Source organism: Haemorhous mexicanus, chromosome 6 (genome assembly GCF_027477595.1).
Source record: "Haemorhous mexicanus isolate bHaeMex1 chromosome 6, bHaeMex1.pri, whole genome shotgun sequence".
NCBI classification, from domain to species: domain Eukaryota; kingdom Metazoa; phylum Chordata; class Aves; order Passeriformes; family Fringillidae; genus Haemorhous; species Haemorhous mexicanus.
The window spans coordinates 56561889-56589549 of record NC_082346.1 but is presented as its reverse complement, the minus strand read 5'-3'; the positions used below and the strand labels follow the sequence as shown (position 1 = coordinate 56589549).

At 38.2% G+C, this 27661-nt stretch overlaps 1 protein-coding gene across 1 annotated transcript in view; it reads right to left on the bottom strand.

Moving 5' to 3' along the window:
* Positions 1–6314: 6314 nt before the first annotated feature.
* TDRD9 (tudor domain containing 9) overlaps positions 6315–27661 on the bottom strand; it is an 87384-nt gene continuing 66037 nt past the window's right edge. Inside the window, exons 21-37 of the mRNA XM_059848229.1 lie at positions 26203–26256; positions 24500–24616; positions 23593–23700; positions 21539–21639; positions 20719–20892; positions 19349–19460; positions 17832–18044; positions 16811–16900; positions 15252–15512; positions 14663–14812; positions 13542–13612; positions 13071–13180; positions 12801–12894; positions 12023–12161; positions 10809–10918; positions 8422–8494; positions 6315–7025 (exon numbers count right to left, since the gene is read on the bottom strand). Of these exons, the coding sequence (XP_059704212.1) occupies positions 6930–7025; positions 8422–8494; positions 10809–10918; positions 12023–12161; positions 12801–12894; positions 13071–13180; positions 13542–13612; positions 14663–14812; positions 15252–15512; positions 16811–16900; positions 17832–18044; positions 19349–19460; positions 20719–20892; positions 21539–21639; positions 23593–23700; positions 24500–24616; positions 26203–26256 (2073 nt within the window). The 3' untranslated portion in view covers positions 6315–6929. The remainder of the gene's footprint in view (positions 7026–8421; positions 8495–10808; positions 10919–12022; positions 12162–12800; positions 12895–13070; positions 13181–13541; positions 13613–14662; positions 14813–15251; positions 15513–16810; positions 16901–17831; positions 18045–19348; positions 19461–20718; positions 20893–21538; positions 21640–23592; positions 23701–24499; positions 24617–26202; positions 26257–27661) is intronic.

Sequence of the window (27661 nt, the reverse complement as noted above, 5' to 3'; positions counted from 1 at the left end):
AAACAGCAACAAGTGCCAGGCATTTGAGTTAATAAAGCACGTGCTGTGATCAGCCTCAGGGAGGACACGAGATTGTGGTATGACCCACACACAAGCTTATCAGCAGGAAGCCAGGGTGGAGGACAGAAACCTGCAGATTGATGAGGTCAGAACAGTCCACCTGCAGTACTTCTGGCCCAAGAGGAAGTTCTGGATGTGTGAAACTTGTAATAGATTTTGAACAGCAGGTCAGAAATATCTTTCTTAGTTTTCCTAGCAGTCTGATGGCCAAGCTGCACTAGCAAACCTGCACTTGAGGTGGTTTGGAGAAGACACTGATCTCCACAGGAGAGTGCTTCCATCCACTGAGGTCTACATCACCGGTCCAATTCTGACCCCACCCAGATGATTTTTGGGATTGTCTTTTATTCAACACCACTCCCCCAAAACAATAAGAATGCTGTAGCCTCTGGCCAGTTTCCTTGGTTCTGCAGCTGCTTAGCTCACGCTTCACTCATCAACTCCAAAAATGCCTGGCTGCTGTGCCCTTGGGCACAGTGATCTCACCTTGCTGATGTTCTTCCTCCCTGCTCTGGGGAAATCACACGCAAGGAACAGACTGGGAGGCAGTGTTCCTTTTCTTCTATTCATAGCTATCCTAATCACACTTTTTATTTTTCCCTGTGTGGTGATCATTATGCTGGTTCATGAGTTTCTTAGCTCATCAATTCTGCACACTGTTCAAACTCAGTCAAAATACCAACCTAAATAACTCAGTGTACTGGCTGAGCTTAAATTACAATAACAATTATTAGAACAATATGACAGCCATCACACCAAGCTGTTAAGAACTGGGAGCAAGCAGGGAGCCAGAAAGTTGCTTTGCTGCTCTAAGATCTCCTCACTTGTTTAGCAAGTAATTTTTCAACCATCTTGTATCTCACAAATTCTGTGAAACAGAAGGGGTGCACTGTCAAATGTGGCTTCTTTGCTATATCCAAAAGAATAAAAGCCTTCCTATGAACTGCAATAAAAGCAGAATTGCTTATTTCAAGTTCTCTCCTATCTCACATCAATTTTTCCTGACACTAAAAAACAGAAAACCACATGGCAGCCACCTTTGTAATGTAGTCCTAGACAAATTTCCCTCAGCCTCTAACATTCTTTGAATATCTATGAGAAAACCAAACAAGTCAAAGGTCATTTTTCTGTAAATGCCTGCTAGTGCCAAAAGCCTCTCCAGCCTAAAGGTTCCTTTTTATTCCAATCCTATAAACCAAGATATCTCCTTTTAATCTCTAGTACTAGATAAAAAATAACAAGAGAACTGAAGACCATGTCCAGTACCTCGAATACTTGGCTATTCTGGCCAAGTCTTCTACTATCAGATCACATTACATGCATCAAACAGTAATGCATATGATGGGATTGCACAGATAATCCTTCTTGTGTTTAGAGACTGTAAAGAAAAACTTATATAATAAAAAGCTTTATTGCAAACTATAGGCACTTAACTGCATCTTGGAGCAGATAATGTGGCCCTAAATCAATATTCTCCTGTTTCACAAAAATTTGTGGTAGCTTCTTCATTTACTTCAGACAAAAACTAGTTCAGATTATATTAAAACTAGCTATTGAAATGGTCCTGACCTGGGAAAGCTTTTACCAAAAGGGAGCCAACTCAAATTGCCTGTAGGTCAATACTTAGCATGAGATAAATTCAGGAGCTGTGAATCTGCCCTAGAAGAGCTTAATTAAATGTAACTGGATTTATAGCTGTCAAACAATCACATGAGACTATATTGTTACAGCAGAGAAACAGAGGAAAAAAATTAAGAACTGTCTCAGTTCAAATAAATTGAAAAAGAGTAACTTGAAAACTGACTGCAGTAAAACTAAGACAAACATTTGCATTTTAATATGAAAATAAAGATAATAACATCAGGGAATGTTTTCTCACACATAAGAACAGAGGAAGGATACAAGAAAGACATCCTCTCCTTTCTGATTCCAGTCTGGGATACAATGCTTTACAACACTGTTGCTGTACACCCAGCTCTAGATGGATTGTTCTGCTGTTGTTCCTGTCCTTCAGCTGAGAGCATCCATTTGAAATGTGAAATGTTCCTTCCAGAAGCCCTCACATACCCTCTGGAGCTCCCAAGATACAATGGACTGTGCTTCCCTTCCTCATCCTGCAGTACTGACATGCCATGGAGCATCCCTACAAATATATTAGCTTCAGAAACTACTCTCATTGTAGAAACTGCCATCAGCAGCAATCACTTTGTGTTTTTCCCAGCATATCTTCCACCTCCCTCTCCTTTATAAATAAAATTCAAGCAATATCTACTCCTTAGAGAACATGTAAAATAAGCAGATGTAAAGTGTGCCCGTTCAATTCCCTTCTTACCTGTCAGGTGGGCAGGAGGAGGGTCTTTGCACAACTGCTGTCAAGATCAAGTGAAAGTAGTTCAAGACAGAGCTAACATCTTCCAACTAGAGAGGAACTCCCTGCAGCTATGTTCTGTGATCTCTTGAAATATGTGCTGTAGAAGATACTGTCTGCATCAAGAATTTTAATAAAATCTTATGTACTTTCCTGTCTTTTAAATGTGGCCCTTCTGCCCTTATTAAAGATAGATGAAGAAAACCCCAGGTACATATGCATCCTCTGTGCTGGTCCTGATTATGCACTCCCAATTTTTGCTATTAACAGACCAAAAAGCAAAGAGTGAGCTTTGTAAATGTTGAAATACTGCCAAGAGCCGTACCCTTCCTTCTTCACACAGAGAAAGGTACCCCTGGGTGTTGTATGCTGTGTTTAGGAAGAAAACAAAATGAGAGAAATGAAATAGTTAAAACCCCTCCATGGTTCTCCACATGGCATGAAGAACAAATACAGGAGGGGCAAAGAAAACCATCACACTGGTGTCTTTGTGGAGCACCTGGGGCTCATCCTTCTGATTGGCCCAGAGAGAAGACAAGTTTCATAAGCATGAAATGAAAAAGTCACAAACTCATCGCACCATGAGTGAACAAGATTTGACTGCAGTTTTCCAGAGCAGAAAGCAGCATCTGCACTTTTTGGAGCACAGAAGGAAATTAATACCCACATTTCAATCACCCTCATTCCCCTGAACCAAGGGGCAGCTCCACTTCTCTCTTTTCCCAGGGTGTCTCCCTGTGAGGGAGGGAATTGCTGGGGTGAAGGAGTAAAAGCCATGACCCCTCAGGACAGCTCGTGGTGTGTGCAGCTCACTCCTGGCCAGCTCACCTCAACCCACTGCCCTCTCACCAGTCTGATGGCAGAAGCAGCAGTGAGCATCAGTACCCCTCAATGAGCACCAGCACCCAAGTTCAGCCCTCTGGCCCCTTGCCCTGGGATCGAGAAACAACCACTCAAGCTCATCCATGTGCCAAGAAACATCTGCCAGGATTTCCCCATCACTCACAGCCACGTTAAGGGGGTGACTCCCTTCCCTTGAAGGGGGGGGATCACTAGGAAGGTCCTATCCTTGTCTCGCAGCTCTCTCAGCAGAGGGAACAGCCACCTCGGTGTCCCCAAGGCATTTAAGTCACAGATCTGGGAGGTAAGACAGACACTCCTGGAGCTTGAGTGAAAGCTAAATATAGGAGCATCAGACAGGGATAACAAATACTCCTACCCATGTAGCTCAGTGAGTAAGAAAAGAGCAATTTCTCTTCCTACAGATTCACAAGATCAGCTCAGAGCTTGCCTCTTCCCTCAACACTCCTTTGGAGGATTAATGTATATCTCAGACATACAGTCTTTGCCTCAGGTTTCTTTAATTTATTTACCTCTTCAGAGTTTCATCTGCTTTTCTCAAGGTTCTTCCACAGAAACTCCAAATCAAACTATACACTGATGGTGGGTTTTTATTTTTCTGTTCAGTTCTATCCCTGACAAACCCTGCTCTGTGTTACTCTCGTCCTTGAAAAACACGCCAACAACTTGGCAAGGCCAGTGTAACTCCAGCACAGTGTATGCCAACACCTGTATCCTGCTTTAAACCATGACCCATAATTTATCCTAATTCATGTGGCTGTTTTTCTAACACTTCCATGTAGACTGGCATTTAATTTAACCTGTTGAGACTGCACTCATTGTGGCCCATCAAGTCACCATCCCTTCATTACTCAAATTCCATCTCTGGCCTTGCTTTCCCAGGTAACTCAGTTTCCTCACTGCACTGTAAAATCCACAGTGCAAGTTTTCAGAACAGGAAGCTCAACAACAGTACAACACTGCTAGGAAAGTTCAAAGCTTCTACAGGATCTACATGCACTCACCTGTTCCTCCTAAAATTCCACCCAGCTAAAGGAGGGGACAGTGCTGTTTTCTCTGGAAGTGGATCACTTCACACTGACATGCACTCCAACCCTGATTTCCCCACTTGCACTCCCTGCAGAGAGCACAGCTGCCACAGTGCAAGCGCCCACAGGCTCAGCAGGACTCAGCTGTGTTCATTCAAAGCACCCTAATCCCTACACACAACCTTTTGGGGGAAGGAGTTGTGAACCTCCCAAATGAGTTATATCCTTTTCCCTTCTGCTGTTCATCCTGACAGTGTGATTCTCCTGGAGAACAGAGCGAGTGCTCTGCAGCACTGTCAAGAATCAGTTGAGGAACCACAGGTGACTTCTCTATAAAAGGATTCATTAACAGTATTTTCCACTTACATACCTGTCATAAGGACACACTTTGGCAAGGATAAAAATAGACATTCTTTCATAACTGTTTTCAATTTTTCAAAAGTTTATTCTCTCAGGTTCTGGAATTCAGTAAGACAGGGAGTTCAAGTTCCTCAATTTTAACAGTTATTAAAGGAACTGCCTTCCCTGGAGTTCCAGTCAATTTTTTTGTTTGTTTAAATATTTGACATCCACCAGAGCCCATGGCAATAAATTCTAAAATCAATTAAAAGTACTAAAATAATTACATGGAATGGCAAAAAAATCCCCTTTTGATTTAAAACTGCTATCAGGTACCATTGCAGTTGTGGGGGGAATTATGAATAATAGCCAATGCACATTGTTTCAGATTCTATAAGCACCTGTCAGTACAGTCTGTCACTTTATCATTATTATTGGAGGAATTTAAGAGCATTAATTTGATCACTTATAGATTTAATTATTTCCACCATAAGCTCAATGAAGAAACACAGAAAATTATGGTAACTGAAGTCTCATTCTGCTAAATGTTGGTGAGCACCTGGATATAAAGCAAATCTTGAAAAGCAGTCATGGCCTTTTTGCCTATGGAAGTAGCCCTCAAAACCCAGAAAGCTGAGAGGGATCAGGTTGACCGCCACAAAGACGCTGCTACTTTACAATACTTCTTTCTCCAGTGTGACATACTATTACCCTTTGAGAGGAAATCCTGAAGCTACTTACCTTAAACGTGTTCAAGTGACTTCACAATGCTGTTGAAGCCTAAATCGAACTATAAAATATAGCAGTTCCTTTTTAAATGTTAGTACTGTATATAAACATTATCACCCAGCAAGGCTGACTTGAAGGATGCTGAGCTTCCTTCAGGGCTGTTGTGTCCTGTATCACAGCAGCCCCCACCTGGTGGCAGCACAGTCACACACACAGACCCACACATGGGAGAAAAAACTGAGTTTAAAAATTAAAAAAAAAAAAAATTGCCTGTTGCTTATGTGGAATGAATTCCTTTATTTTTCTCATGCCTTTGTGTGTTGCCAAGTCTCCTTTTCCTATGGAAACTCCCATCGTTAATAGACAAAAGATTTGAAATCCTGCCTGATCCACTTGCCCCTGAAGGTGTTTAACAGGAACACTTAATTGATGTACAACACTTGGCTGAGAAACACTCTTGTCTAAGCCACGTGAGATGCAATTTTTCTGTTAGACCTCTCTCATTAACTATTCTAATTCCCAAGGATCACTAAAATGGGTCTAAGAAAGTAATGCTCTAATAAACCACTGAAACTGCCTGCTAGACAGTCATCCCTCTGTTTAATTATAGCTTAAAATAATTTCTTATTCTAAGCATCCCCTTATTTTCCAAAAATCTTCCACTTCTTTATGGTGACCAGTGATTCTCTGTCCTTCAGAGGATAGTACATGACCTTCAAATCAGTGAGCAGTGAAAATGAATACTCTTCCATACATTGTTTCTGTACTGATGTATTTCGTGAATGCAATCGTATACCTTTAATAACTAAATTTAGCTTTTATTAAGCATGAACACACAAAGGAAGGGACAAAAACATTTTATTTAATTTCTGCATTTATTCTGAAACCACTGACCTCATTTTTAGGGCTAAGATCTCCCAGGTAAAAGTAAGTTGAAAGGATGAAACAAAGTGCCATGAATCAGTAATTCAAAAGCATTCTTCTGCCATACAGGAATATAAATCATGTTATGTTTTGCAGCACAAAAAAATTAACAAAAAAATTTGTATCCAGTATATGAAGATAAAGTTTGGATCAGAACATAATTTAGATCATCAGTTTCTTCTGACTTCTATTTCTTGGTTAAGGAAAACCTCAACTCCCTTTGTTGCATATTTTTTTTAAGAACTAATAAAAAAGAAAACAGGAAAATGCAATTACAGACCAAAAAAAAAGTCATGCCCTTAATTTATGAGTTTTGAGACAGAAAATGAAAAACTAAGCCTAGATTTGCTTCTTCTTTCAGGTACCTTGTAATAAACCTGTTCAGAAGTAGTACTAAAATGAAAATTGCATCCTGATTTACATCAGTTTCCTTTATGACTGAACTTGTCTGCTCTAGGCTAGCAAACCTCAGCTTTTTCAGAAACACAGGAACATTTTCCAAACTGTATTTCAGTACACTTCTACTCATCTTAAGGAACAGTCTTGCAAAACATGCATACAAGACAGAACTAATTTTTAGACTAATAATACCTCATCCTCTGAAAGACTTCTAGAAATACTTAATCATTCAACAAAACAAGCTTGTGGAGCTGATAAACAAGATTTCCTCTTTCATGCTGCTTTTCAGACTCGTCAATAATACACTGAGAATCCACCTAGCCAAAAGAAGCAAGATGAAAGTCAGAAAGCATTCTTAATGTTTTCCTATATAACCCAGCTAAGAAAATGTCTTGAAGAATTCTGAGTTTTAAATCATACAGTAATTTCAGTTCCATGCCACACACTGCAACAAAAGATCCAGGGCTACAAAACGCTTTTATCTCATGGTTTGCCATGATTTTAGAACACTATTCCATAATCAGTTCCAAAGCATAACAGGCAGTATTTTATGATATAAGATGTCCTGAGATTCTTCAGATGCAATGGAGAAAATCCTGATCCAAGGCCTACACATTAGCTTGTTATAAAAGATAAACACCAGCAGAAGTGAGTATTTCATCTTCCTAAAACCAAGGATAACTAGATTTGAAATATGAAAATAGAAACACTTTGGCCTAAGGCAGTATATCACAACACGCTCTAAAAAAAATGCCTTTTAGAAATAAGTGCCCTTGGTGTTTGTTCTCTGTTGTCCCTCTCTTCAAGGGTGACCCAAACCCCTCCTTTACAGGCTGCAGGGTGGGAGAGGTACAGGGACAGTGCGTGTAGCACTTTTACTCCTGCACTCACTAATTCCTCACCCCCTTTTTAATTAAGAAACTCTACTTGTTCTTCAAGAAATCCAGTGGCCTGCAGAGGCTCTTAGAAAAAGAAACGTAAGATTTCTAATGGAGTAGGAAGCTGGGAGAGTTCTCTCATGAAACCCTCCTGAGTCTTGAGAAAACTGCTCTCCTGCTGACCCCACCACATTTGTTCTAAAACAAGGCACAGCTTCTGCCTGCCTAGAAAGGAAAAGCCACCTCAAACCACAGCAACCCAAAACAAAACTAAAATGCACTGCATTAAGGAAAATGTAGCTGCTTAATACAAAGAATACAAAATTTTAACTTCCAACAAATGTGAAGTTACCTTTACAATCTCTCTCACCTTAAAACGATGGAGAGTTCTGTTTAAAAATACTAAATGTTTATATACACAAAATTAAAAGAACAAGCCACCCAACAACTAAACAGACTCTACAAAAACAGGGTATCAAAAGCCATAAGTTATTACATAAATAGAAGTTCTTATGCTTTAAATTTAACCCTACAGTACTTCTGGTATTTTCAAATTCAATAACCCCTTCAACACTCTTAACTAAATGTACTGGAGTACTCAAACGCCTCAAAAAAACAACCAACCAACAAACAAAAAAACTCCACAAAAAAACCACAAAAAACAAAACATCAAAAACAAAACCAAAACCAAACAAATGAAAAAACCAAACCACCACCACAAAAAAACAAAAAACACCCCACAAAAAAACCACCAAAAACCAAACAAAAAACCACCACCAAAAAAAACCCCGAAAAAACCCCCACCCCACAACAACTTTAAAAGTTATACCCTTACCTGATTCCATGCATATGGCTTCTCATACCAGGTAGGATCAATTATGTCTCGAGGCTTTGATTTGCAGATTAAACTGAAATTACATAAATACAGCCTTGAGAAATACATTTGTATTTGGTTAATTACAAAGGATTTTTTAATATGAGATACAACCAGGTATTTACAAGGTGTCTGCGCTAAAGAGAATCTTAAATTTCCTTCTTAATCTAGTCTGATTTTTCACTTCTCTGTACTTTGCCCATCCAGAGGAGGAAGTCAAAATAGAAACTTTCACAGGGACATATCAAGTATCAGAATGTATCTTCTTCTAAGGAAGATAATGAGATTCTTTTTTTACAAAGCACTAGAATTTGCAACTGTAATTTATTCTTTACATTTTATGCATGTTTACTTACTAGAATGTATAATACAGCTATTTTTAGGGTATTTTGTTTTGCATGACAACTCAATTACTATAGATTGTCTGTCTGCTCCAGTTATTTCCTCAAGCTGTGCAAAGTACAACAGTAGTAGACATTAATTAATTCTGTCTAGATGTGTTTTTCAAAAACTGATTTTAGTCTTAAGTAGTGGTGACATGTTGTAAATACAATTAGCTTTTGAAAAATTGAAAACAGTTATGAAAGATTGTTTGGGCTAAATTATTACCTATGTAATTGAATTAATAAATGTTTTTTTCAACACACAGAAAGTACAATTGGAAAAAAAAATCAAAACCAAGAAAGATTTTACACAAGGGAAAAGAAGAAATCATTACAATAATCAGACCATTTATTACTTCAAATTAAAACACACAAGAATAACATAAAATAACAATTTAACTAAAAATATCTGTAGGATGGTTGGAAGACAATCAATAAATGTACAAAAATTCTAGGACAGAAAAGGCTACCACAGAAAGGCAGAAAATCCTGAAGACAAAAAGCCTGGGGCTGATGAGTGACCGAGTCAGGCAGTCGGCGCCGATTGAGCTGGGAACACGTTGGTGCCCAGGACCTGTGCCAAGGTCTGACCCTTCCTCTCCCAGCTGCCTGGAGATGTCTGAACAATCAGCCCAAAATAGGTGCCCAAACTGCAGCAAGTATTCACATGTCTGAACAAATAGCAGTGACATTTTAGTGCCTTCAATTTAGCATGTAAGTGTTGATGTCCCAGCGTGAGCTGTTACTGTCACAGTCACCTCCAGACAGGGGTTGTGGCTTCGCCTCTTTCTGCTGACCCACATTCCCTGACTTCTCCATTGCTTGTGCTCTTTTAATTTCATTTCAAGTGCCTCAAAAGCTAAGGCTGACTTGTTAATTTACTATGGAATGCACCCAAATTTTATTTGGAGCTTTGCAAATAGGAAGTATGGGTGTCTGCCTTTAACTTAAGGCAATTTAATAGGGTTTTTTCCACAGATAAGAGAGCAGGTACTTCCAAAACCAAGGAAGACCTGAAAAATCAGCATGAACAGCTGCTCTGATAATCATTCTGATAACCCTGGGTAAGAACAGGGTTCTGATCTTCATCAGCACGATAAACTGCCTAACTTTAACATCATGCAGTTACTTCAGCAAAGCTCTACTGGCAGAAAAAGGTCTTATTTCTTACAGATGAGGCTGGTAAAAGTTATGTGATGGCCACTGGACCAGAGCTCTTTTTGAGATAGTTTAGTGGAGAGCCAGGTCAGGATGAGAAAATTCTCCTGATGATACAGACACAGCACTAAAATTCTGCTAAGTGTACAAACAAGGGAAGATTTTTCACATTATGCTCAGCAGCAACAGACAGAAGAAACTGTTCTGGGATATTTCACTGCACTCCTTCTCCCAGTGTATAAGCTGAAAAATTCACCAGGCTGGCTGCACTGAATCACAATGGTCTTTTCAGAACCACTGCTTCACTTCCAAGAAGAAGGGAGGCTTGCAGGGAAAAAGGCAGGTGGCCCTACTTCAGTTCCTAAATTTGCCTGAGACTTCCAATTCCCTTCGCCAACACTTATTCTGCACAGGTCTGCTGAGGGTGGAAAGGGAGCACACATTATTCAAATTTAATGTACAGGAAGAAAGAATTCTAAATATTTCTGCACTGTTATGCCATAGGACTCCATTAGCTTTGTCCTGGGTGCAAAAAACAAGCATACATAAGAGCTGATATCCTGTAGAACAGGTTTTACAGTCTAGGTTTCATGTCACTTAAGTGATCTGGCTTCCCTGAAGAACCAGTACTTCCACAAGAAGTCTAAGGTTGTTTAGTATACTGCTTTATAAATAAACAAAATAAATGAAATGCATCATTAAATGAGAGCATATATTATTTTTCCAAAGCCTGAGCTATGCTTCAAGCAATCACTCATTTCTGCTGAGACTGTGAAACAGAAGATGTTATTTCTACAAAATGATTACCATAGAAGCTTCTGACGAATATCCTCCTGCAGCTGGGCCACTTGCTCCTGTCCAGAATGCAATGCCTGCTCAGAGAGCAGCTTATTCATGGCTGTCCTCAGACTGTTTATCTGTAGAACACCAGTTACAGAATATAAAGCACTTGAAACCAGCATAAGGTCTGTATCATATTACACTGACATAAAGGTGGTCATGGCATCCACATCACTGAACTTCAATTTGAATAGTATTTCCATCAGTAAAAAGATCTGAAGTTTCAGAAATGCTTCTTCCTGCAGCTGCACCTCTGGTTGTCAGTGATGTTAATATTTCAGCCACCTGGTATCACAATTTTTAAGGTAACTCAGATATGCCATAAGACATACAGGCTACCACTTGCCTGGACTTTTTCCAAAGCAGAATTCCTTCTGTCAAAGTTTTAATTATTTTGTCTCTCAGTCCATAATTTTTCACATACACAGCAGCTTGGTGTTACCACTCTGGCTAAGGCACCATGAATACAGCCAGCACACCCAAATCAGTGCTTTCAGAAAATAACAGCTCACAGATGTGTGCACCAGCATGTCCACTGTGTCCCTGGAGAACCTTCAGGAACCAGCCCAAGCAGCTGCTTTGCACACAGACCTGACCAGGGCACATCCTTCACTGTCCCAGGCACATGTCACACACAGCCACTGTCCTGCACTGCACAGGTTGTGTACATGCCTCCCTCTGACAGACCTCACTCCCTGAGCTGCAGAAGGCAGTAATGAGGAGAGCAGGGGCTTTATTGTTTGTTTGGCTGATCTGCTCTGAGATGTAGCTCAATACAGATGACTTATGAGAGCTGTAAAATCAAACTGAAGCCTGCAAAGCAGCAGTGCTCTGCTTGTCAGTTAAAGTCATGACAATCCTAAGAACAAAACTAGTAAGCATTGACTTCCAGTTAGTGCAAAATTGGTGATTATATTTTGAAAAGTGTCTAACATTCTACAGTATAATATTTGAGTGTTGGGACGGGGCAACTGCTTCTCCTGATAAAAATTCAAGATTATAAAAAAGGAGCACATTGAAAAACCTGAACCAACAAAACCAAAGAAAAACCCAACAAACAGAACTACAAAAAAACCCAAACCCCACAGTCCAAACAAGCCTTTCTATTAACACTAACAAGCTCAGATGCACTGACTTCTACTGAATTCCTACTGGAGTGAAAATTCCTACTCAAGTTTTACCTCTGTTATGTCTTCCAGTCCAAAATGCACATCAAATATCACCTCCATATCATTTGCTGGAAACAGTGGAGCCCCAGATGTCTGACTCCAACCCAAGCCACACAGAGCACCAGTAAAATACTTCCCACTTTTATCAACTCTACATCAAAAAGAAAGAAAACAGTCTCACCAAGAGATGAAGAAACAAAACTCTTATTAAGACAGACTAAAATGAATTTGTCTAAGCCATGCAAAGCAAGACGTGTTTGAAAGAAGCTAAAACAATTGAGAGGCATTCACACTCAGTCATACTGGTTTTTAAAACACACAGTGATGATACAAAACTGAAGCTCTTGTTATAAAATCATATCCTCATTAAACTTACCAAAAATCATAAATAAACAAAATAAAGGAAAGCAAGCTTCACTATTTTGAAATGAAAGCCTGCAAATAGCAGAAATTCAAGAAAACACAACAGTGATGCCACTGCCAAACTCAGCTTTTACAAAATATTATGCAAGTTCCTCTCATGTAGATTAAGCATTCCCAGTTCACCATTCCATCTTCCCAGGCTTCCAGCACAACTGGCAGGAGCTGTAATGCCTTATCAAGAGAGGAGACTCTGCACACTAATTCCTAAATCCATGAACAAGTTATTTTACCTACATACTTTACTGAAACTCAAAAATACCAGGAAGAGAACACATAAAATGCTAAAAGCAAATAAGTAATATCTGCCAAAAATTTGTGAGGATCCTAAAGAAAATAAAAGAACCACCACTTTGAAATGCACAAATACCTGAGTTCTATTGCAGGAGCAAACAGCATACTGAGGAGTGCAAGCAGGCCATGAATAGGAGGCATCAAAGATGTTTCCCCTAAAATCACACACCCTGGTACCAAAAGAAAAAAAAATTCAAATAACTCTAAGGAGCATTTAATAAAAATGAAACCTCAAAAAGATGTAACACAGAACTACAGTGACATATTTACTCATAGAATTGCTCATAGAAAACCAGCAGTATAAAACCAGCAGAGAAACCATCCAAATGTTTTTATTAGGCATTACCAGCTGCAGTTACTGATATATCAGTGGCGACCAAGAGCTGCTGAAAGGGATCTTCTGCACCATCATGGACAACGATGGAGTTTATGCTGTCCTTATTTATGAAAACATTTCTGGGGAAGAAAGTCAACATATTTGCAACAATAAAAATCTCCAAAACTTATAAAAACATGTAAATGAAAAAACCATTTTAAATTCACAACAAAAACTCAGAATAGCTGCTTAGCAGATTTAAATGACAGTTAATAAATAATCTCTCTATGAGACAATAATGCACCTTCAAACTACTCTAAGATTTTTAGATAGCAATAGCATGTGTATTAATGCAATTTAAGCTTGACTCCTTCCGTTTTTTCAATGAATAAAAATTCAGAAAAATTCTGTAGGAGTAACTAGGTGGTTTTTGCCTAGTTTATTTATTGAAAATAAAACATAAGAACATGACTATACTTCCCAATAAAATTCTTCTCATACCTGAACTGGGATATTTTGGTCAGACTGTAGCATTTCAACTGGTAAGGACTGAAGGGACCAAAAACTGTTACCTTCAAAAACAGGGAGAGAGAGACATTCGAGTTGGCCAGCATCTGGATCTCTTCAAATCTAAATGCTTTATAAATTAAAGCCAAACACATTACAGCACGTACTGAGCAACACTGAGCTGCTAAATTGGTAATATGGCTCTTCCATTTCACTCATTTAAAGCAAACTTGGCTTGCTGAGGCACTTATCTAAAACTATCTATTTTCACAGGTGCTGCAGATTCATGACTGTCCTCTTGCTTAAAAACACAAGTTCAGACTTCATAGATCATTGAAGAAAATCAGGTAATTTTATTTACATTATGAAGTCTTTAATCTTGAAAATATCTCACTTTATGAAGCAGGCAGTTAAACAGGATTACTCCTGTGGATAAATGGAACACGATTAGGTGCTTGAAAGCCTGAAATTTTGTCACATCTGTAATGGAAAAATAATCAGAATGTAGATGAGGCCTAACTTGCAATCACAACGCAGAACAGGACACATATCTTCCTTTTTTATATTCCAACTCAGTAGTGACTAGATAGCTCAAAACACATTTCTGAGTTTGGCACTGGCATAGGAAAAGCATCATTACCATCAGTTACTGTGGTGTTCACTGATGCACCTATCCCAGCTGCTTACCTATCAGTAGCTGATGAAGAATCAAACACTGTACAGTAAAAACCATGTTTAGATTTTCTGAAAGACTGATAGGGTTGTAAACTTGTTCTTTTGCTATATAATGAAGACTACCATGTAGAGAAACACTGCATTCAGCTGTTTAGATTTATCTCTGTTCTGCCTGAGTTCAAAGTGCTGCCTTATTAGAAGAGCAGGATCACTTAGCTCTCAGGTGTACTTTAAAACTCTGTTCAAAGCTGCAGCAGAGCAGTCTGAAACAGAGGTCACACTATGGCTTTCTACCAACAGGAAGCAGAAGGAATGAAATGCCCTAAGAAATGCATCAAATAGAGCTTCGTTATTTGTGGTACTTTCAGTCCTCATCTCCATTCTAACAATGTGAGAAGCAGGGTCATGTGATGACAGGCCAAAATCATCACTCAAGTTACCTTACGGGTTGGTGCATCAGATTTCTTTTCAGAAAAGCAGTTCAACAATCTTTCAATCAGATGCTTTTCTTCCTGTCTTGCTGATACAGGCATTTGCTCTTCTTTCTTTGCTCCATCCAAAAATAATTCCTTGAGCAAATCATGGCTTTGCTACAAAATAATGGAAGTGTTAAAAGCCTTGAACAATTATTTCTTCAAAAATTTTACAGAGGAAGTCCTACACAAAGAAATACTCACATACAAAGACAAAAAACAAAGTTCTGATGACCTTTCAGATTATATAAAACACCAAAATGGAAGAGAGTTAAAACTATGAAGCAGTTACAGTTTTTCAGAGTTTCAAGTCAGAATGGAGCAGATCAACTGAGGAAATAATTTCCCAGGAAACATCTTTTCCAGAAGGAGTCTCAAAGCAGCAATGCTTTTGGCCAACAGCTCAATATGCATTATGCACACATATCAAAATCCACTGCCCTATTCAAGTATTAACGGTGCCACTAGTCAAGCTGCAGCTCAGCTTCTCAGGACAGCCAGAACTGAAATAAATCAGAGCAGGACAAGCAGCAGCAGGAGCTCAGTCAGGACATACCTGTGACTCGTGTGACTCCTCAGCCAGCTCAGCGTGGCACTCCTCGATGAGCACATCCCGAATGTTCACCAGGCCCCGGCGGCCCGAGTGCCGGAACACGTCCACGTGCAGGACGCCGTGCACCAGGGAATAAACCTCCACCAGCAGAGTGCAGCCACTGACCAGAGAGGCAAATCTCTGGCTGGCACTGCAGCTCCACGGCTCCCCACACACCAGGGATCTGGCAGAGGGACACATCTTGCAGATCTTGAACTCTAAAGCCTAGAGCAGAAATATCAGAAACAGCGCTCGCCTGACTAGAGAACCAGCAAGGAAATATTTCAGTCTCTCAGCAACTTATGTTAACTCCTACGGCTGCTGGAAAGCTACTGGCAAAATTCCCACTCCATCACTGCCAACACTGACAGTTCATATCTCTTCAATATAGTACATAGTTGCTAAGGAATCAGAGCAAACAGTGCATAAGGGATAATTTGAAATTCACAATGAACTCTTAGGAGCACAGAGATGTCTTCTCTGGATAAAACTTCAGTCTACAACTGTTTTCAAATAAGGTAACAGAAAACTTGGTTAAGACCCCTACAACTCCTCTGTCCCTAGCAGGCAAGAGTAATTAGGTTCCCATGTCCACAATCACTACCTGTAATTATGTCTTTGAATGAATTTACAGCAGAAACCCTGGGTTTTTTCTAGTTAGTCATTAAAACTGGTCAGGTATTTTTTTTTCTAGCTAGTTCTTAAAAGATCAGGCCTGAAGCAGAAATACATTTCCATTTAGTATGTGTGCAGAAAATACAAGAAAGGATGCTTCTTGCCAAAATTATTTTTTTACATTAATTACGAAAGAAAACAAAATTAGCCCTGTCAAGATCTGATCTTATTTCTGCTGGTCCATTTCTCATTTTCATCATTAAATGCTTCTGAAAATACAATTAGTATGACACAACTGTTTCTATTAGCTTAAAAATATCTGAGTGAGCACTGAAAAACTGAATTACAATTAAGTATAATTATTATAGTTACTTTATTTGTAATATAGCTCAAGAGAATTACAATTACTATATATTACTACTGTATAATATACTGTACTATACAATTAAGTATAGTATATTATAGTTACTTTATTTGTAATATAGCTCAAGAGAATTATTTCTCTGAAAAGCTAGCAATAAAATCCCTCTAACTTGTTTCAAAAGATCACTAGATCTACAACACTCATATGTAATCATCAGGAGAATTCTGTGTGAAAAGATTCCAGGAAAGCCAGCAGTTCAGAGAACAGCAAAGCAGCATGAAAAAAACCCACAGCTTTACAAAATCAGAATTTCTCTACAGTTAAATACAACGTAGTTCAATTACAACAAGAATTTCTTTCTGCTCTGTAAATACACACACCTCTGGAATTTTATTAGGGAAGGTGATTTGAAGGTACTTCCATCAGCAAAATATGTACTATTTAAGTATTATTCTGAAAAGCATCCTGACTTGAAGTTCACTCCTGTTTGCCAGGCCAGACACAAAAATATCCAGCAAGCCAGAGCCAACAGCATCACCCCTACCTGGAAAGGAAGCCCTTGAAGACACCTTGGAATCTCTTTTAGTTTCTTTAAAGGCACTTCTGATCTATTGCCATAATCCACAAAAAAAACCTGGAAAAAGAATCAAGAGTATTTGCAAAGATTCCACAGCATTAGAAGTGCTACATTTAGTGGCAAGAAAAGTCACAACTTGAGTTTGAAAAATTACAGTACAACACAAATCATACCAAGTCACATGGAAGTAAATTCAAAGTCTAGAAAGCATGCAAATGAAGTCATGTCAAAAAGAATATGTCAAATTCTATCACATCTATTGTTTGATCCCTTGGTGTAAATATCTGCTTGTAAAGCAAATAATCCACTAATCCAGAAAAGGCAAGTTTCTCTGAAAGACTCTAAATTCTCTCCCCACATTCAGGTCTGCGTAACCTTAGTGAGAGATACGACCAAAAATTGCTTGTAGCTAAGCAAATGTGAATGTGCATTCAGTGACTGTTTATAAATTCAATGAGAAAGTGATGAGATTAGCTACTATTCACTCGTTTTTCATGACTTTAAACCATCATAATATTCAGTATTAACTCTATAGTAGTGACACCCAGACAGGTTAAGAAATAAAAGGAATTCAAAGGCCAATCTTAAAAAAAATTTAAAATCTGTCCTAAAACTGCTGAAAAATATTGGTCTGAAAAATCAATACCAATCTTGAACTGTGGCACTGCTTTCCATTACTCTTACTAGCACAAAGAGCCAAAAATATTCAGATGCATTTGTTGATGACACAGAACTCAGCAACATAAACACCATTCCAAAAAAAACCCCACATTTTCAGATTCACTGGAGGTTTAAGTCTTTATTTTACTTCATTCTGCAAGAGCTTCTCAATTTAAAACTGAAAATTCTCGTGTTCTGTAAAAGAAACAAATTACTCTATTCTAGCCAGAATGATTTGTAGAAAAAATAAATAAAAAAATAGGCAGCAAAGCTCCAAGATTGTTAACCCAATTACGTGCTCTCAACTCAACATGACACAGCACATTACCTCAGCAAGATCCCCATGAACATACAGAACATGAGCTCTGTAGTATCCTCTCTTTCCCAGATAAGTGAATGGTGCCAGACAAAGCACATCTACACATGGAGGCACAGCTAAATCCATCAGGTTCTGATAGTCAATTTCAGCACTTAGAGCCCGGAGTACAGCTGTGTTTTTTTCATCTGTCCTGTAACCCCAGAAGTGTCCAACTTCTACTACCTGCAAGAAAAAAAATTAAACAGTAACAAATTTCATATCATTCTTCTACATCAAATACAAACCACATATGTGCAAAATACATGAAAACACTCCTACTCCTGACACAACTGTTCACACACACTGCAACAATGCAGCAGAATTTCTGTCTCATAATTCAGGTTTTTTTGAAAATGTTTATTTTCTGCACTACTGCAACACACTTTTCATCTAAACAGATTCTGAAATAAGCATTACTAAAATACAGGGACTGGTTTCATTTTCCTAAACCAAGTTAACATACAGAAAATACAAGATAGACATTTGACTAGACAGGTGCAGAGATCTGGTGCACCTTTTTTTATTAGTGACAGAACACCAGTGAGCTACATGTGCCAGCCCACCAGCAGTGTCACTGTTCTGATGAGCCATACCTGAAGGAACTGGTGAGAACACACCCCTATTTAGAGCCAATTAAATAAAGCAAGTCATCTTTTGAAATGTCTATTCAGACTTTATATGGAATGCTTGTGATAAAAACAATCTTTATTTACAATCATTAAAGCTCACCTATTAAAACAGAAGTAGCATAGACAGCCAAGTGATTGCTTTGGGTCTGATCAAACTCATTAATATTTTTCATCCAAGAGACTAGCTGACTAAAAGGAGGAAAACATTCTTTTCTCCATTTGCAAAACACGCCACTACTAACAAGAGCTGTTTCCATACTTTATCTTATCAATACCCCTGGCTCAGTGGTTTGAATGTTTTTATTATTTCTATTTCAGCAGCATATATATTGCTATTGCTCTAGCAATACTAATGAAGATGACTAGCAAAACTAATGAAGATGATAGCTAACGCAAGATTTAAAAATCTCAGCTTCAGATTTCAGAAATATTTATATATGCATTAAATATTTTTTCTGAATGAGCATATACTACCATTAATTAATCTCATTTCTCATATGTACATTTTCTGAAGAAAACCAGCAGTTAATAACCAAGTAAATGGCCCAAATATCTTCTGATTTTCATTTTTATAGTTTACAGAAGTATTTTACCTCTTCCATTAATCCTCTTTACGTTTATGTCTACTTCCAGCTAATATTTACTGCCAGCAAATCCCACAAATTTTGTCAAGTGCAAACATGTGAATACTGTTTAACAAAGAACTACTAAAAATAAGACCAAGAATATTCCCCATGCTTCTGCACTAAAAACATTATCAGTACCCAATTTTTTAACATAAGCTTGTCCGATATTAATCTCTGCTAAGCTGTCTAGGTACTAATTATTAGATATGACCTACTTATAAAACATTCCTACCTCTGTTACCCTGATGGACAGAAAACGACTTGGGATCATCTTTGACATTTGTAAATCACCAAATAAGATTTTCACAGGCTCCACTGTCTGCTTCTGACAATCCACATTTACTCTAAAATGGAATGAAGATGCTAAATACTTCGCTCACAAGGGAAAACTCAAGAGGATGAATTTTTTTGCTTTCATCTGCTTCCCAAGATATCCCCAGGGCACAATTATGCACTTAATTACTTTTATTTAGAAATACATTAATTCAATTAGAACACAAAATGACCACACAGAACCAAATTACTGCAGAATAACTGTTTCAATTGCAATATAACCAAACACAGAAAGATAGATACCAGGGCACAACTCTGCCATCACTTTATTAGAAATTGAAAAAAAATTAGGGTTAAGTGAGGCTTTTACTGATGGCATTTTCTTCTAAGCTTATTTTTAAAAAACACGGAATACAAAACCACAAACATAAATTCAGCAAATTTTATATATATATATATAAAATAAAATACTGCTTTTACTTGAAAAAAGATAAGAACTTTTAAGTCTTTCAGCCTAAGACACTTCAGTTCCTCAAGAACCAATTTTCACAAAGATTTTAAGTGCTGTTTCGGGCAGAGAAAAGGTGCTAAAATATTTTATTAAAAGCTATGTACAATTAACTGGAAGTAAGATACTCACCTGTACTTTAACCTTCTCAGTTCATTCCTGCCTTCCTAATCTAGATTTCTTAATTGGAAATACTGAAATGGCTGCAGACTAATCAGGAGCTAGGCAGAATGCCATTTTATCAGGTTACTTGTATGACCTGAAGCTCAGAAGCACAGCATAGAGTAACACTGGAACAAACAATGCCAGATTTTCTGAGCAAAAGCACGTGTGGACCAAAGAGACTCAATACATTGCATTTCTCAGCATTATTTCCTATTATGCTGTAACACCTCATGTCCTTATGTTCCCCCACTTTTTTTAAGCTCTGCTCTCTCCCTTTCTTTTTTGTCCCCAGATGCTACTCCTTATTTACTTTGGTTACTGCAATCCCCACATTGTGTCTGGCAGGAACAGAAATAACTGTGTACATCTATATTTCCATATGCCAGAGGAAAATGGACTAGGACTTTGGGGGTGGGGGGAAAGATGACTGCATATTTGGAATTCTCTTGAACAGCAAAATACCTTTAACTATAAAGAAATATTTAAAACAATCACCTTATTTCTAGCCTTGCAAAAACATTCTGCTTAAAGTTTACATCTGTTTTTTGAACCTAACATTTTTTTCCCTTGGTGACTCTTCCAAGGAAATTCCCACCGAATCCAGCAAACCTCATTCTGCTGCAAAGGAACACACCTTATATATGCAATACAATTACCTTAGAAATTCCAAACCTGCAGCTGCTGCACCTTCCACTTGTCTCCTGATATCCTCTGGATGATGAACACACAGCTCAAAAGGAATCTTCAGCTGTGACATCTTGACTGCCAGGTACACTTCAGGAAGAACCTTAAAAACCTCCTTTGGATTACGGGAGAACTCCACAAAAGCCCTGTTTACAAAAAAAAAAAAAGAAAAAGAAAAAAAAAAGAAATGTTTTTTTTCTCCTTGTCTTTATCTTAGCAGGCCAGCAAACAGTAAAAGGTAGGTTCCTCACAGGCTCTGCTTTTATGTACCTTAAAACTTTAATTATGATGGTGATAAGAAATCTTTCTACCATTATCACCAGCACATGCTAAATTTAATACAAATAGGATGTGAAAATATATGTGAATAAGGAAGGCATTAAAGGTTGGAAAAGGAGTAAAAAGGGTTACATGAATTGAACTTTAGGCAGTCACAGGCTTGAAATTAGTCAGATTATCAGCTCAAAAAAGCCATCAGACTGTACAAATGAGCTAAATTCAGCATAACAGACAGAAATAAATACAGACAGATGAGTTGCAGTTAAGGCCCACTGTTAGAGAACAGAAGAGACAAACCAGAAGGCTCTACCTCAGCTAGCTTATCTTATGTTATTCCAACCAATGTACATCAGACTTCAAAACCACCTTTTTAGCTGTGGTACATTAAAAGTAAGTTACTGACTCCAAAGAGAGAAGAAATTAACAAAATTTGTCAGTACATCACTGCAAAAGAAATTGATTACTGGATTTGTAACTGAGAACATAAGGCAGGATACTTTATTTTACACTCACCTTGATCCATTGTAGGAAATAGATTTTACCTGCCCACACTGTCTAAGCAGTGACTGCAACTGTTTATGGTATATATATCCATAGGGAGGAATGTTCTTCAGCTGTAAAGAAAAAGATGTTAAATTTGGATACCTTCAATTGCCTTAATGCATTTTCAAGTTCACCTAAATAGTTAGCTTTCTCCTTCACCTGAGCTGCAGGTATACGTACAATCTGAACTCCAACAAATCCCAAAATTCCAGATACTATAATACATTCAAGAATATCAAAAGACAATAAAAAGCACCATTTTTCTGCCAATAATGCCCTACTACTTCAAACCAACAGATAAACTATAAATGAAGCAAATTAATTTGTAATTATTTATATTAATCTGGTATGTGCTGCAAAAAGCTGTCTAGTGTTTCTTGATTTTGCTTGCAACAGAAAACACTGGAATGCTAGGATTCTTTTTCCACAATGGAGAACTATAATCCTGTCCAGTATGCACAGCCTGGGAAGCTGAAGGACCTACAGCTCCTGCATATCCTGGCAGTCCTATCACACACTGAATTACTGAGCTATGCTGGGACAACTTGCACAACTGGAAACCTCTCTCACATGGATATACAGCTCTTAGGGATGGCAAGGAGCACTCTCCTCATCTTCCTTTTGTAGAGAGGTGTAACTCCAGTGTAAGCTTTCACAACTATTAACATGCAACTACAGTCATGTGTCCATTTCACTAACTTTCTCTTAATAGTATCTAATGAGATCTTGTTAATACAGAATCATGAACTCCTAATTAGCAAGTTCAAACTTTGAGACTTGGAACTATTTTTCAGAGCTTATGCAACTGTCTATTCTTTTCTTTGGCTTCTTACAACTTTAGACAGGAAAAAACAGTTTATTTTTTCACCAAGGCTCCTATGCCTTGAAGCTGCAGCACTAAGATCAGCTGCTGGCCAAAACCATGGTCTAGGTCAGACTGCAGAAACTGCCTCAAGGGAAGATAATTTGGAGAGAGCAGAGAGTGGGAGGTTTAATTGTCTTTTGTATCTTCAGCACAACATTAGGAGCAATATATGGCTGGAAGAATCTCTGAAGTGAGAGCCTGAGGAACTTGCAGCATTTGTGCCCAAGATGATCATTTACACTGATGACGACACAGCAGCTATTTCTTCCACGGTAAAAAGCAGCTGAAGTTAAGAGCACATCAAGAGTTAAATACATTAAAAGTAAGCAGCTCTTTAAATCTACCAATTTAATATTAATCAATGCTGCTCTGCCAAGACTAGTCTTTATTCCACAAGACTGAGTCTAGTGTGGCATTTTGCTTCAATATCCTTAAACAGTACGGAGCACAAAAAAATCCCTTATCAACAAGATTTTCTGACTCTCTCCTTTATTAATCTATTGTCTCTTGTGACAGTAAAGTCTATTCTTTGAGGCTTGCTGGTAGATTTGGTTTCTTTAAGCACAAGTCATGGCTGTTTTACAGTGTAATACCTACTTCAGACACATCAAACATTTTCTTAGTTTAGACTGCACAATTTTGCAAAATCAACACAGCCATTTTAAACTTGCACATATGCAATCAGCTGAAAAGCAACTTAGAAGATAACAAAACCCAGTGTAACACCTGAGTAACCTTAAAGCAACAAGCACATATGCCATGCACTAACAAGCAGGAGATTACAAAAGAAGTAACACTGAAGCTGCAACACTACATTAAGTATTCAGTAAAAGTTAAAATTAAAGTAATCAGTAAAAAAAAACCTTGATAGTTCTATTTTTCCAAATATTTTTTCGTTTGATGAAAGCTGTTTGCCTGTGCAAGACTAGCAATCAAATGCATAGAGGCAGTTCTCAGGAATTCTTTTAAAACTGCCCACCTACACAATGTTTATTGTATTGAAAGAAAGAAAGGTGGGACAGACTTCAACAAGCGAGGATCAGAGTAGGTAATTATTTCTCTCCCTGCCCAAGTCAGAACAGAACTTGAAAACAGCACCCAAACACTTGATATTTCTGTTACCTGATTCTTAATTAAGTTATTCAACTTCTTAACATACCATTACAGTGGTTTTTGGATCCTTGCCAGCAAGGTCTTTCATGGCAATTTCTCCATTACATTTTCCAAAAGTACAGTAGTTTGGATAGAAAGCACCAGCTATTACCACCTGAAATGAAGAAAATCCTTTGTGATAGAGAGCAGATTGTATTCAGTTTCTTGAAATGAGATACACTGGCAACATACAGAGACACCAATAGATCTTCACAGGAATATTTTTTTCCTCTCTCTGTTCAGGAATTACCACAACTGGAGACTAAACACAAATTCACACAAATTCTTAAAAATATTTTTTTGTGAGAAGAGTTCAATTTCTGGAACAATTCTACAACATTAATGCTTTTGTATGAAGACTTGCTCTATCTTATTGGTTGAAAACTGTAACTGTTAGTTCTGATTTCAAGAGCCTATATTAATATAAATTCACACAAAGTAGCTACAGGTAAATTGTTCAGTTTTCAGGCTGAATCTTAAAATGTTCAACAATTCAGCTGCAAGAAGCTCACTGCTTACACAGTCAAACCAACTGCCACTGAAATGATAAATAATTCTGTGAAAATAAAAACTGCTAATCAGTCCAAATACGACAAGTAATTTAACTGGAAATTAGACAAAGATAAAATAGTTAGACATAAAATTCCCGGCACCCCCTCCCCACTAACTAACCAAGCCAGTGTTCAAATAAAACACCTCAAACAAGGGATAATATAATTTTCAATTAACTAACATTAGCTGTCCTTTATTGGCATTGCCAATACACTGCCAAAATTGTTACATCCACAGTGAATTTTGGAAAACTAGTGTAATACTAGTTCATGATTATTATGAATTGAAAATCATGAAAATTGATATGAAGATTCAACTGCAATTTTTGTAAACAGCATTTCTTTATGACATTAAAGCATTACCTGCAAGATGAAGCGTTGTTTGCACGCATATTCCTCGTCCACAGGAGATGGTTGTGCTTTAACATGCATGTTAAAGGCACTGACTCTCTTTTTCAAGTTGTGAAATAACTCTGCCACCTGAAATTTGATCTCCAAGTTACAATTAAAATGGATCAAACCCAGCCATAAACTGAAATAAAATCTGTTAAAGTCTGAAATAACTGGGCAAGCTCCCTTCCCTTTTCAGGTGACTGGTAAGCATTTCACCAATATACTGCTCATCACCTTTATGTTGGAAAATAATTTCAGTACTGTGACTCAAGCAGTTTTCCCAAAATCTCCTTATGATGACCAACTCTGTACTCACAAAGCATATCATGCATATAAGATACAGAACAAAATTAGAAAAATAACTGAAATAACCTTTTACAAGATTATATTCTCTATTTAAATCATTTTAGGTTTGTAACTTAGGAGGTAAAAATCTTGCTAGCAACCTAGAATTCTGCACCTAACTGCAGCAGTGACCATGCTGCACTCTCAGTTTAGAAAAAACTGATTACTGTGAGAGAGATCAAAATCATGCCCTCCCAGCAGAACACATTTCAGCTTTCTGAATTACTGTGAGAGAGATCAAAATTATGCCCTCCCAGCAGAACACATTTCAGCTTTCCATCTTCAGCATTTCCAAGAAACTCCCACAAGCAACCACTGCTCCTCCAACCACAGAGAGTGAAGGCCTTCACTCTCCCAAACCATTCTGGACAGATGTACAAAGCACTGACCACACAGCATTTTTGTAGGCTACACTTCCCTTTCCTTTCAGCTGCTGGCAGTTCTAGCACACTACCAGAACAACCATTGCCAGAAAGGAACCCCTGAGACTGACTCAGTTCTGCAAACTCACTTCCACACAAGGGATTGTGAAATCAGGATCCTTAGGTGCAGCAAGGTGACAATTCTAAATTCACATGTCATGCACAACCTCTTCCAGCATTATCTGAAACTGAGAGGCTGCCATGTGAGACTGATCATTTCACTGTCCAGTTTTACAAAGTTTGCTTTTCTCTCTCTTTTTTTGTTATCACATCTCCAAGTCATAAAACTATTGCCATTTCTTATCCAGATGGCTGCTCACTATCAAATTCTATTTTTATTTCCTGTGCTTTTTGAACACAGGCCCTCATTGCTCATGCCAAAGGTATGAACTGGTGAAATAATGGCCAAGGCCATTCTGCTGATCAATTAGTCAAGAATCTTATTTATTTTCCCCTCAATATAGCCAATTAAGCTTGAAGGCCATTGTGATGCTGAGTTTTCATTAATTGCTGCAGTAATGTTAGCAACAAAGCCCCAGAGATTCTCAAGTCCAGGTCTCACTGTGTAACTGTATTTGCTTAAGTAACTTCTGGTTTGGGAAGACTCTAACAACAGACAGCAGTCACACCACAACCAGTGATCTGAGGAACCTACAGAATTAGCAAATAATACTGCAGGTTTCTTAAAAATAGTAAAAATATTTTAAGCAGTTAATAATTTAATCACTCTGTTTATCCTAACAAAATTATTTTCATCTAAATTCATAGTTCATTTTAAGAAAATACACATCTATATATATTGATAGATATGAAACACAGTAGGTTTACCCAAGATTTTAACATTTACAGAGAATGAGGAAAGTTAAGTCCTTTGGCTTACAAAAACGACTACCTATTGAATCTTACCTCTTTGATCTTGTTTATATGAACACAATTAGATCGACCCCACTCAAGCTCTTCCTGAAAAAGAAAGTTAGAACTTTTTACTTCTACTGCTACTAAACTTTATCTCACGTTCTTCTGCATGGACATAAATAATAGTTACATATAGGAAGAGAAAAATTTAATCACATTTCACAGCTTTGTATTCATACTAAATATTGTGACATGCATGAAAATCTAAGATAGTTATGTATTTGACTAAAACTATATTTTGTTTATCACCAATGCAGCTCTGGGTCATCTAACCTTTACATTACCACAAGCCCAACTCCTCTGTGCTGCTACTAAAAAATCTACTTTAACATTCACAGCTAGATAATCACAGGAATGTTACAGTTTGAAAAGACCTCCAAGATCCTCAAGGCCAGCCATGAACCCAGCACTCCTGTGTCCAGAACTAAACCATGTCCCCAAGTGCCACACCCACATGGCATCTGAAGACATCTATGGACAGTGACTCCACCACTTCTCTGGGCAGTCTGCTGCAATGTTTTCAGTGAAAAAAAAATTCCTAATTCTAATCTAAACCTCTCCTGGTACAACTTGAGGCCAGTTTCTCTGCTTCTATCACCTGGGAGAAAGGGCCAACCCCCCACCCAACATAACCTCTTTTCAGGCAGCTGTAGAGCAATAATGTCTGCCCTGAGCCCCCTTTCTCCAGACTAAAAACCTCCCAGTTCCCTCAACAGCTCCTCACCCTGGAGGTTTGTGCTCCAGACCCCTCACACCTACACTGCCCTTCTCTGGACATGCTCCAGCACCTCAGTGTCTTCCAAAAATATCTACACAGGACTCAAGGTGTGGCCTCACCAGTGCCAAGCATGGGGGGGGGGGGGGGGAAAAAAATCATTGCCCTGGTGCTGCTGGCCGCATACTGACTGCTGATCTAACCCAGGATGCCACTGGACTTCTTGGCAATCTGGGAACACTTACAAAAACTCAGAACTTCTTTCTTGGCATGCACATCTTTATCAGATTCTGGCCATCCTGGCTACTTGTAACTCAGTGTATGTTATGCACTGGTTGTCATAAAAGATACTACACTCAGAAAGAACAAGGGAAATAAAAAAGTTTTTATCTTGTACACACAAAAGAAAGACTGGAGGCAGTTACTGGGGGCATGCTACTGGTTTTTGTGACTGATGTACTTAAACATCTTCCATCTTTCAGGGTTTTCTGAGGGCACAGAAATCTGTATGTTTAAAAAAATAGAGATACTTATGCACAATAAAAGTATTTCTTTCAACTACAGCTCAATTTCCCTTTTTAGGCTGGATTTCAAACCCTCTGGCCACTGTTGATTCATCTGTGGAAGGAGCTAACACAGGGGATTGTCTTCAAATAACTGCACTGGATTCAAATGCTCCTTTTCTCTCAAAGCCTAGCCTATTTATGTATGAAAAGTCGTAATAATTATAAATAA